The 12503-nt window shown below is 47.5% G+C and overlaps 1 protein-coding gene across 3 annotated transcripts in view; it reads left to right on the top strand.

The window, feature by feature from the left end:
* Positions 1 to 12503, top strand: part of SLC4A11 (solute carrier family 4 member 11) — a 143740-nt gene that overhangs the window by 84653 nt on the left and 46584 nt on the right. For all 3 annotated transcript variants that reach the window (XM_063309600.1, XM_063309599.1, XM_063309601.1), the window contains 2 exons: positions 10290 to 10413; positions 11303 to 11509. In XM_063309600.1, the coding sequence (XP_063165670.1) occupies positions 10290 to 10413; positions 11303 to 11509 (331 nt within the window). The remainder of the gene's footprint in view (positions 1 to 10289; positions 10414 to 11302; positions 11510 to 12503) is intronic.

Below are 12503 nucleotides of genomic sequence, written 5' to 3'. Positions count from 1 at the left end.
GGAAGGCAGAATCTACGTCCCGGACTCGCAACGCCAGGCGATCTTGCATAGGTCACACGACGCCAAGCAAGCGGGACACTTTGGGTTCCTCAAGACCCTACACCTCACACGGCGCCAATTCTGGTGGCCCGCGCTCAGGCGAGACGTAAAAACCTACGTGGCGTCCTGCCCAACGTGCGCTAGGGCCAAACGGGCACCAGGCAAACCCGCGGGGCTACTGCAACGGGTGGCAGAACCCTCCCGCCCATGGGAGGAAATCTCTATGGATTTTATAGTGGACCTCCCACCCAGCCAGAAGAAAACGGCTATTTGGGTGGTGAAGGACTACTTCTCAAAGCAGGCCCACTTCATCCCCTGCACGTCGGTCCCATCCTCACAACAACTAGCCAAACTCTTCCTCATCCACGTGTACAGGCTACACGGATGTCCCGCACGTGTGGTGACCGACAGGGGCACACAGTTCACCTCCAAATTCTGGCGGGCCTTCCTGAAGCTGACGGGGACCCAACAGGCCCTATCTACGGCTTGGCATCCGCAGACGGACGGAGCCACTGAGGTTCTTAATGCCACCTTAGAGCAATTTATACGATCATATACGAACTACCACCAAGACGACTGGGCTGAACTGCTCCCGTTCGCCGAAGTCGCATACAATAACGCCGTCCACACGAGCACGGGGAAAACCCCGTTCGAAGTAGTCTCGGGGCGCGACTTCGTCCCCATCCCGGAGCTACCTCAACCCCCGGAACCCCAGGTGGACGCCAGCGACTGGGGACGGAAGATCGCGGAAGCATGGCCAGTAATCACGGCGGCGCTAAAGGAGGCACAGGCTGCTTACAAAGAGCAGGCCGACAAGCACCGGCGCCTACAACCGACGTTCCAGGCGGGGGATATGGCCTATCTCTCCACCAAGTTCCTAAAGTCAACCCAACCCTCGAAAAAACTGGGGCCTAAGTACATCGGGCCGTTCCGAGTCACGCAAATAGTGAACCCGGTAGCAATACGCCTGGACCTGCCACACAACCTCCGGAGGCTCCACCCGGTGTTCCACACCAGCCTCCTAAAACCGGCAACCACCTCCCGATGGCACCCAAGCACGCCACAGCCCGCACCGCTCATGATCGACGGGCAACACCACTTCGAGATAAGGGACATCCTCGACTCCCGCAAGCAACGAGGAACCCTACACTATCTGGTCAGGTGGAAACACTTCCCCCACCCGGAATGGGTGGCGGCGCACAACGTTAACGCGCCTGACCTGACCAGAGCATTTCACCGGGCATACCCCGACAAACCGCAACCAAGGTCAGCAAAACCAAACCCCCCCCCGCAGGCCTCCCCCCGCCTCCCGTGCCCCAAGGGAAAGGGCCCCCCCCAAGCCCGCGACTTGGGTGGACCTTCCCCCCCCCGGGACTCACTCCCCCCGCCCCGGGCCCACGGGGTGGTGACAAACGATCGGTATTGTCCTCTTCCCCCCAGTAAGCGTCCCAGCCCTCTTCCGGTGTCGCTGTGGCCACGGTCATTCGGCGGTGAGGGGGCGGCCCCGGGTTGGGTGGTTTGGGGCTAATTTTCGGGGCGGGCTTGGGCGCGCTGGTCGGCGGTCGGTTGGCGAAGCAATCCGCCGTCTTGTGCCCTAATTTGCCACACCTCCCGCAGGGCTCCCGGTTGAACTTCTTTTTTGGGTATATGGGGCCGGCCATCCCCCCGTGTGGTGCGGGTACCTTTTTCCCGACATAGTTTGTGTCTTCCGTGGTTGTCATCAGGAAGGTGCGGTGCGCGTGTTCGGCTTTCCCCGCGAGGTGGATCCACCCGTGTAACGTTTCTGGGTCGTCGCGGTAGAGGGCCCATTGGAGAACGTCGCGGTTGAGCCCCCTTTTGAAGATTTCCAGCAGGGTGGTCTCAGACCAGTCGCAGACCTTTCCCGCGAGGGCTTTGAACTCCAGGGCGTAGTCAGGGACCGTGCGTGTGCCCTGTTTAAGTCTCTGGAGTGCGCTTTTCGCCCGTACTTTAGCTAGGGGGTCTTCGAAGTAGGTTTTCATCTCTTTGATGAAAGCAGGGAAGGTGGCGAGGGCGGGGGAGCTGGACTCGTACAGTTGGACGTACCAGTCCGCCGCCCTGTCTTGGAGTTTGATCGCCACGGCGGCGATCTTGTCGGCCTCGGAGTCATAGGAGTGTCCGTGCCTCCCCATGAACTCCCTAGCGTTGGTCACGAAAAACGAGAGTTTTGAGGGGGTCCCATCGAAGAAGATGGGGAAGTCCTTTGGGGCCCGGGCGTTTTGTGCGGCCCCGCCTCTCGCTTCCCGGGGTGTGGTGTCGGCCGCCTGTGCCGTCTGCTGGCTCTCCGCTGGCCCGTGTGGGTTCGGTGCTTCGCTCGGGGTGTGGGCTTGTGCGGGGACGTCGTTGGGTGGCGCGGGGGGCATGAGCGCCTGGAGCATGGTCCGGAGTTCCGTCAGCTGAGCCCGCATGGCCGCGAGTTCAGCTCGTGCCTCCTCGTCCACAGCCCGCGCCGCCGCTGGGGCCGGTTCCGTTGGCGCGTCCTCGGGGGTGGGTTGCCGGTGGGGTTCATCGTCCCTCCGCCGCGGGTCCGCTTCCTCCTCCGTCTGATGGGTGTCTCCGTCGTCCTCCTCCGTGTCGAGCATCGTGGGGCTGTCGCTCCACGCCCGTTGCTGGGGTGCGATGTGGGGCGCGGGGTCCTCCGCTGGTTTCGGAAGTCGTGCTGCTCCCTCCCGCGGTCGGGTTGCCTCCGTCGCCATCTCCCCTTGGGGTTGGAGCTGAGGCTCGGGTCGGGTGGGGTGGGCGTCCATGGCTCCGGGAGTCCGCGGTGCCTCTGGCCTCGGTCGGTCCTCCTCTGTCTCTTGCCGCGCGGCTCGCCCTCCTTGCCCGCGTCGTTCCGGCCTCATCTTGCTGGTCTTCTCGCCGTCTACTCCTCCCGCGGCTCGTTGTCGTCCGGTGGGGCTCGGCGAGGCTGAGTTTATGACTCTCAGCTTTATGTCATGCGCTGCCTACCTCTGAATAACGTTCAGACACTGGTTTGCAAAGCAGGCTCTGGTTTATTTCAGGGTAGGTACAACGTTGGTAGAAAAAAGCTGAGAGTGACAGGAGCGCGCCGGTGCGGGGTTTAAATACCCCGCGCCGGTCAGCGCCCCCTCGCTCTCGGTCACGTCACCCCCCTTTGTCCCATGCGTTGCCCTGCCATTGGTTGAGGGTTTCCAGGATCGCCCATCCTCAGGTTTTCATTCTTCTGCTGATTGCTTTCAGCTGGGCGATCCCCGTTGTATTGCCGCTGATGGCTTGGGTGGCTCCGTGATCCGTTTAGCTATTGTTTGTTAGCCGTTAGTCGTTGTGGGTTGATGGCTACTTAACTTGTACCCCTTCACCTATTTCCTTGTCATTGTCATGAGTGCCATTGCGCTGATGACTTTAGCTCAACGGCACTCATGACATCTGTACACTTAGCAGTCTCAAAGTGGAGTCCCAGGCTGGCAAAAGCTGTATTGTGTATGATGTATAGCTGTACTTTGCTCTTCACAAAAGATTAGAAATCTGGGCTGTAGCACCTCATCTGGACACATTCTCTTAAGCTAACCACTCAGTCAATTAGGTATTAAGTTGGTAAGAGCCAGTCTGGGCTAGTGGTTAAAGGCACCAGAGTAGAAACCGGGCGACTGTGAGTTCTAGTCCTGTCTTAGGCATGAAGCCAGCTGGGTGACCTTGGGCCGGTCACTCTCAGCCCTAGGAAGAAGGAGGCCAGGGCAAACCACTTCCAAAAATGTTGTCATGAGAACTGCAGGGACCTGTCCAAGCAGTTGCCAGGAATCAACGCTGCCTTGAGGGCCACAAAAGTGGCTTGGCTTAAAAAACAAAACAGTAAAATATGATGTTCTTCATAATTATTCAGGAATGTTTCTTTGATCTGAGCCAAATGTTGGAAAAATGGGGGTCTATGTTGCTCATCTTGGAGCGATGAACATCAATCATGAAGGCACCCCTGAAACGTGAAGGCATCTGGAGAGAGATACCAGATGTGCTTGTCCCATCAAGGCCTAGATGTTGGCCTTCCTAAAAATTAAGTATAAATGACAAGGTAGAATTATATATATATCTTTCCTCCTTCCCTTGCCTAAAGTTAAGTGATGTAAGGAAAGGGGCTTTCCTTTTGTTTCGATATGAGGTATGTGAAGAGAAAGAACAGTCTTTGTTTAACTGGATAGCACCATGGAGCTCTTGCTGGACCCCTCTGAAGATAAAGATGTTCCACCGGGATGAACAGTGATGGACAGACGATGGATTACTTTGGGAGCCAGAGATGGAGCCCTCTGAGTCATTTTTCTGAACTGCTACAGTAGAAATTGGCAAACAGCCGCTTGGCTTTCGCATAAGCCATTTGTCTTCATGTGACACATTTTCCCATCTCCGCTTTAGCCATAAATGCGCCGAGAAGCACTGAATTATCTCTGCAAGTGATTTAAAACAAATTTTATGCCTCCTGCCTGGACGCAAGGCAACTTCTACATTAGAGGGACTGAATTGCTGTGAATAATCCAGGTCATTATCATACAATATTTCTAAAAGAGCAGGTTTTTTTTCCTTGTAAGGGGCTTAAAATGCCATCATTTAACACAGTGTTAAGCTGAAGAATAATGCAAGTGGTATATCTGTTTTCCATGTTTTGTTTTGTCTTAGGCTGCTGGACACTCCTTGGGGCAATAAATTCCCTAACCCAACCACAGTATGAAATTCGATGCAGTAATACCATAACACTAAAACACTTGGTGGGAATCCCACCTGATTTCTGAGTAAAACTCACAGGAATTCATGTACTTATTTATGTTGGTTGGTAGTATTTATACTCTGCATTTTGACCCGAAGTACTAACATCTGTGTATGGCTGCTTTGTAACCATGTTGGTTGGTGGGTGGCAGTTTTTTGTACCCTCTACTCCAAACTCTTGCTTCATTGTTCCAAGTAAGGTAGGAAGCTAGAGAAATACAGATGATTTAGGAGCTTCTTTGATACACTGAGTTAGAATGTCATTTTCTTAGTTTTGTAGAGGGCGTAGGGGTTGGCCTTGAAGGACAGGAGGAAGAGTCACTACCCAGACAACAGTTAAGTGCGGCTTGAGCCCAGGCCAAGAAAGTAACTTGAGAAAACGTCTCAGACAAGCCCATCCCTAGTTCACACGAAGACAAAGTGAGGGAGGAGGAAGCACATTCCGACTTGCAAGGTTCTGTAGCTGTTAAAATAAAAGTAGTCCTGACCTACGTGGCATTGGTTTCTTAGTCTGATCTTCCTTGTTGGGCTGACAAGTTTTCCTTAACACGGATGTGAACAATCTGAAGCAAACTCCAGAATAGTTTATGGCCCCTGGAAACTTGGGGTCAGAGGCCTCTAAACTGTCATGAGTACTGATGGTGAGCAGGAAGGGGCCTCTATCCAGGGGGGAAAACGCATGCGTAGTACTGAGGAATTAAGCAGCCATTCAAAGAGACACAGATCAGACCCGCCTTGACTTTCAGGGTTTGTCTGTCTGGGTTTTTCCCACGCTTCTTCAGTTTGTTAGGATTTTCTGTCTAATGTAGCAGTAATAAAGTACTAGAGACCTATTCCTCGTCTCAGCATGATTCCTGACTGTTAGGACATAAACTGTAGTTCCCAAACTGTAGTTTTCAGTGTCACAGCAGAAGAAAGTACTGCCTATGTGACTGAACAGTAACCGTATTAGCTGAGTTTTATTTTAACTAAAATGAAATGAAATCGAATCAAATTTCAATTAACTCATTCTCAACGCAGCCCAGTGTAATCCTCAGGTCAGGAAACATAGAATACCCAACTTGGCATGCTGGACAAACCCAAGCACTGTAGTTTGTAGATCATGGTTTATAGTGTGTTTGGCAGGCCTGACTAGTGTTTGATTCAATGAACAATGGTTCAATAGTGGCATCTGATAATCTTGAATTCCTTCGGGACTGGATAATGAAAACTGGGAATAGGAAATAATATATCTCAAACAAAATGTCTTGTTGAGAATATAGTGTCCTAGGCCACCTCCCTCCCTGGATTCTGAATGTTTCCAACGATGCCTTTCTTCCAGTCCCACTAAAATCCAGGGATATGTTTGGCAAAAATTTAATGTCAGCCTTCTACCCGCTGGCTAGACTGGAACCAGTCTGAGCACATAAGAATCCAAGAACTTTTGATAAGGGGTTACATCATAAAAAAGCTAAAAAGCCATTATGAAAGAATTTCAGCAACTCTGGTGGATGCGGAGACCTATTTATAGGAAAACCAATGTTCAAATTCTTTCACCTCTTTCTCTCGCCCAAGCAACGCAATGGGTTGGACAGCCTTCACTTTTGGGCAGGAAGCCCAGTTTCCATCTGCTTTGGTTTGGTAATGGACAGATCTGGTATCAGGTTGTTTTCTTCTGACAAGTGTGAGAACTAACTCTCACACTTCAGATGCTTCTCATTAAGCCCTGTCAAGACCCGGAGCTCCATCCTTAATGCGGTTTCCATTCTCATACCCTTTCTGCAACCTGTTGGACTTCTCTTGTGGCAAACTGGACTGGAACCAGTGAATCCAAAGAACAAGATTCTCAGCTCTTATTTAGTAAAATTGATTTGGCAGGGGGGAAAGGTTAGAGGTACAATAAAAGAATTCCAGCGAGTGTTTCATATGATGCCTTTATATGGAGTTCATTAGGGAGGGAATATTCTTAACCATTTTCTTGTATTTTTATGGTAGAGGGGGCTGGAAAAGGAAGAGGATCCCTGCTGGTTTTGGAAAAGTAGGACAGTCTGTATCTGCTTGTTATTTTGGTAATGGCTAGTTCCTTTATTAGTCTGGAACTGGCTTTCTCACTATCAATAAAAACCTTGTATTCCAACAAATTTTTTGGGTAATCTAAAGAGAAGAGCATGTGGTTTTGGAGGTCTTCCTGAATTGCAGCATCTGTGGTTACTGGGGTGTGAGGTACGAGGTCAACAAGTTCTCCATTTCTGATGTCAGTTTAATTTCCTCATTGGTCAGTTTCTTAACTGGCTTATCTTTTGTAGATTCCATTGATTCTTCTGTCTGGTGTTTCTCTGTTGTTGTTTTAATACATACGCTGTGATTTCGTTTTGCGTGGTCAAAGTTTATTACAAGGTGTTGGTTGTTGCTTCAGTGACGCTCCATCTGCGGAGCACTGCTACATGAAGGTTAGGGTACTGTGAAGGGCAATGTTAATGTCAGTGAGGAACCTAGTTTCTACTCAAGGCTCAGCTTGGGACTAGGCAGTTCATATTTTCTCTCAGCTCTTCCAGAAAATTTCCAAGAAGAAAATACGTCTTGCAACTCTGTGGGGTCCTCCCAGCTTTCTTGAGTCACAACTGCATGCTTGTGAAGGAGCAAACCCTCATTTTCTCTGTGAAGCACTCTGAAATCTCAGCTGCCGCAAGCTTCTGTAGATAGCAAGGGATTGGATAGATTAATTACTTGGTTTAAGGTCACTTAATGCATCCAATGAGATCTGAATGTGAGCCTTCCAGATTTACAGCCAGCTGTGGTGTCATGCCAAATCTGAACTGTTCAAGTGATATTGGAGAGACCCCATTAGTATCTTTCAGTGGATAATAGAAGGTGTTTTGAAGAGCACAGCGTTTCCCACAGAATAAGCCTTTTTTTCCCTCAAAAGATCCCATAAATGTTATTGCTATTGAATAAAAATTGAAATGCCGCCTTCGTGAATGAAAAGAACAAAGCACTGAATTGCAAATAGTACATTGAACAGTTCACTTCATGCACCAGTTTGGCTGATGAATATACATGAGAGAGTTAAAACCATCTAGAAAGCTAGACAATTTGACCGATAACCCTAACAGTCCCAGAAATTCAAACATCTCTTTTCTCTGCTGCCTATCATTGCAATAAATAGAAGTTTGTGCAAGAAATGGAAATGCAATAAAGTTTTTGCATGCTGATTGTGCTCAGCCAGGAGGTTGGCTCTGGAGCAGATTATAGTCAACGGTGATATGAATCGCTTGGCAGAAGTCTCATTAGCCAGATTTCATATAGATTTTTCTCACTTCTATCGATGAATTGAAGTTGGCAAGTGCGGTACGCCAGTGTATAGTTTACTAAAATGCCCTGTGTGTTTATGTAATGCATGTGCTTAGACATGTGTACATTACATTTTTAACACCTAAATGAACTCACTAGACAGGCAGCTGCAAGCAGACCTTGAAAATAGAGGCACAGCATGGAATTTTCTTTTGTGGAACTTCCCTCGGCAGCAAATGCTGAGCAAGACCTGAGTAAAAAATAGGAGGAGGAATATCCGAGGAGGAAATGGGGTTGAGAAAGACTTTGGGGATAAGGTCTGGGCAGACTTAGGACCAGGAAGCACAAAGACAAGCAGTGAAGATCAAACAGAGCTAGAATGACTTGCTTTGACAGATAGCAGCGTTCTGGGCCAATTAAAGATTGGGGCATTTTATCCACGGTCCAAACCATCCACATCCTCTTGGTGCCAGAAAGCCTTTTTTTAATCCAGAGTTTTGCAAGGGATCTGCTTCTTTTATGCAGAGAGCAAGACCCTGTGACACCACACGTGTTGTTGATGGCTGACCATTGGTGGACAAGGGGAAGATTTGGGGTTCTTTCATTGTCTTAAAGGCATCGTCGAGGATAGGCCTAGAGTTTCTCTTAAGAGAAGGACCAAGTCAACAAAGGCAAAGATTAACCTGTTTGCCTGACTCTAAATTTCTAACTGTTCTTTGCAGCATAATGGAAACAGACCTTCCAGTTGCTGTTTGATTTTGTGTCCACTCAGTAACTTAAGTATCAATCAGAAACAGCCTGTTCCCAGCTCAAGGAGCCCATGTGGCTTTGCTTAGGTACCAATTAATGGCACCCAGCTGGTGGATCTCTCTCAGTCTGGCAGCAGAAACACATCCTCTGTCCCTGGCCTCTGCCAGGCTCGCTCTGGGCAATCCCCAGTCCGGATGCTTAAGAAAGCAACACAAAAGAATGAGCTTAGGCCCAAATTCTGCAGCCCCAACCAACTTCTTTGATCAGTGCCAGTGTTTGATGGACAAATGCTTTGTGATTTTGAGAAACAAGCTTGTGGATCACTGCAAATATCTTGTCTGAACATGGTTTGGGAGGATTAAAAGGATACTTGGGAACACAAAAGAGGAAAGAAAAATATCCATAAATTTAAGCTCCTCTATTTAATATACACGACAGGAATTTCGAACGAGTGGCTTCTTTGCGCTTAATCAATGACTCATTCTTACCCTATAGTGTTTCTGCAGATCTTTGAAGGGGAGGGTTGAAAATATACAGGCACTTCCTTCTTGCTTCTCAGTGGCCCATTTTCACTCCTGTTGGTGTTTACCAAACCTGGGATTGTTCTTAGAGGGACAATTTATTTGAACTTTTATTATTATTATTATTATTATTATTATTATTATTATTATTAAGAACTTTATTTGATTTCAACATATAGTTACAATACAATATAAAAACACAGAAAAGCAAGAAAAGATAGCTAAAGAACAAAGAAGAAACTATAAAAGAAAAGAAAGGAAAGATGGTTTCCCATTTTTCCCATGCAGGTATAAATATAATTTGTGATGTAATCTCTTACCCGTAATTAGACCATATTAATATTGTTCCTTTCAAAGCAAACCATTTAGTCACTAAAACCCACAATTAAGGCTTCATTTTTGAACTTTCCTTGATGTTTTCAGTTTGTTAGCACAAGGGTCGTTTTTTCAGTTGACTCCTTTAGAAGAGAGGCCACTGGGAAGAACTCTGGATGTGATGGGACTGCCACTCCCTTAATCCCCAGCCAGCATGGTGCAGGCCTGGGGCTTGGAACACAAACACATCTGAAGGGAGGAGGAAATTCTTGGGGTTCAGTTATCCTAATGTTAAAAACCCAGAAGAGGCATCCCAAAATGAGAAAGAGGTTAACAATGTCCATGTGTGTACGCAGATGTGCACAGAGAGAAGAGAAACCAGTTGACATCTCTGTTGACTTTCTCTTAATTTTTTTCAAGGGGGCTAATGGGTGACTTCATCACGATTCTTCCAAGAAATCAGCATTTGATGCAAGAGTGGTATTTTTTTCTCTGCAAATTGGGGGGCTCTTCCATAGTCAGTCCCCTCCTCAGTAGCCCATATGCTAGTGGAAGCAAGGGCTAACCCCTTTTTCCTTTAAAGCTGACTTTCTTCCTGGAAGATGATCACAACCATCCCGTAGATGTCTGATCCTGCTGAAATAACCCTATCTTGTTTGACAGTTGCACTATAAAATCTCTCCAGCGTCGTCATGTTTGCATCAGCCGGCTTGAAAGACCCCAGAACTGGGGAGAGAATTCCTGTGAAGTGAGATTCGTCATTTTGGTGCTCGCACCGCCAAAAATGGTACGCTTACTTTCCTTGTGCCCCTGAGTGAGTTGACCTTCCTTGACTTTGTAGAATTTCCAAGCATAGCGCTTGGTTAGTCCTTATTCAAATAGGAGTGAAGTTGCTCCGTGTGGGGGTGTCCCTGCACAGACAGCGCTCACATGTGTATATTATGTCTGTGCATGTCACTATTGTGCACACGTCTATGTCCTAACAGATCTAGGATGGTCCAGAAATTATGAATGATGAACTGGATAGTAATATTTGAAGCTGGAAGAAAAATGAATTGGTTTTGGAATGATGTGACCATTTTGAAAGGCTCACACCTCCCTCCCTGCATAGTTAGGAAAACATTCTGCCTAATATGCTAGCTTAGAACATTCAAGGAGGGTCTTATCTTGCAGGACTTCCGATATAATCACCAAAAACTGCCATGAAGAATGCAACGGCACAGATGTAGCACTTGTTGGCAGTTTTCTCAGACAGCTGTGCCTTTTTCCTATGATCTCATGCCTGTCCTTTGAGCTGCCACATGATCTAAAGCAGTGTTTTTCAAACTTGGCAACTTTAAGACATGTGGACTTTAATTTCCAGAATTCTGGCTGGGGAATTCTGGAAGTTGAAGTCCACATGTCTTAAATTGCCACGTTTGAGAAACACTGATCTAAAGCATCTTTTGGAGATCTTATCTGAAGTGCTGCATAGCCTTAACCTACAGTACATGGAGACAAAGTCCATCAAGATCCTCTGAAGTGTCCACGGTCCTCAGTACTGGCCACTTTCGATAGATTGAGAGTAAAGAGGGAAGGAGGTTGAGATGTCATAAAACATAGAACTCAGGCCATCATATAGATGTTCACCTTATCCATTAACATCTCTCTTGGTTTGCTTGTTTTTGCTCCCTCAGAAAAGTACCAAAACAGCCACCGAAGTGGGCCGGACATTTGCCACAATGTTTTCAGATATTACGTTCCGGCAGAAGCTTCTGGAAACAAAAACCGAAGAAGAGTTCAAAGAAGCTTTGGTCCACCAGCGTCACCTGCTGACAGTTGTCAACCAGAGGCCATCGGCAGTGACTGATGACCACAAAACTCATAGCTCCAAGCCTCTTAAGGTATAGGGGGAGGGGGGAAGCTGATGCCTTGCTTCAGGTTAATGAAATGCAGCCATGTATCATGAGGCACTCTTAGAAGAGTTACAGGTGTTCTCCTAAGAAGTTCAAGGAAGTGTGAACCTATATAGGAACATGCATTCTTCTCCAGGTAGCTGCCCAGCTGGGTGTCTCTGGGTTGGCAGAGCTCTTTCTCTAATTTGGAGCTTCACTTCCTGAATGCTGAGTTTGCATTGCACTTCTTAGCTACTGCAGCTTAAATGATGGTGGTTAGCCCACACTCATATGATGTCATCAGTTGCTGCCAGCGAAGAGTCATATTCAGCCTTGTCTTCCTCCTACACAGACACATCAAATTAACTTTGTCTTCAGTCTGCTGAGCTTGCAGCAGTTGGGGAACAGAAAAGTACTTGTAGTCTCTGTTGATAATTACTTAAAGTTCCTCTGTGTCTCAGATGATATCTAAAAACTTAGGAAGCATCTATATCAGAGTTTCTCAACCTGGGTTCCGTGGCACCCTCAGGTTCCACGAGAGGTCACTAGGGATTCCCTGGGGGATCACAATTTATTTAAAAAATTATTTCAAATTTGGGCAACTTTACAATAAAGAGAGAAATTTCATTCTTTATTTTCAGTTAAAGAACACCGTTAAGGCATCTGTACGGGCCTACCCATGAAACGAGTATAATAATTTTGTAACTTCTGGCCTGTATTTGAGCCTGAATGTGCAGGGGTTCCCCGAGGCCTGAAAAATATTTCAAGGGTTCTTCCAGGGTCAAAAGGTGGAGAAAGGCTGATCTATATGTTTAATTTTTAGACTCTGCTGCATAATCTCATCTGGAGGACCAGGATGGTTGAAGGTTCAGAGATAGAGACCCTTGTAGACAGAACGGTGGGGAGCTGGCCAGCACTTAAAAAAAAATATCTGTTCAATTATGTCCAGTTCTTAGTGACTGCCTGGACAAGTCCCTGCAGTTTTCTTGGCAAGGTTTTTCAG

The sequence above is a fragment of the Candoia aspera genome, chromosome 8 (genome assembly GCF_035149785.1).
Source record: "Candoia aspera isolate rCanAsp1 chromosome 8, rCanAsp1.hap2, whole genome shotgun sequence".
Classification (NCBI taxonomy): Eukaryota; Metazoa; Chordata; class Lepidosauria; order Squamata; family Boidae; genus Candoia; species Candoia aspera.
Note: the sequence above shows the minus strand (reverse complement) of the source record. Positions and strands in the feature narration are given on the sequence as shown.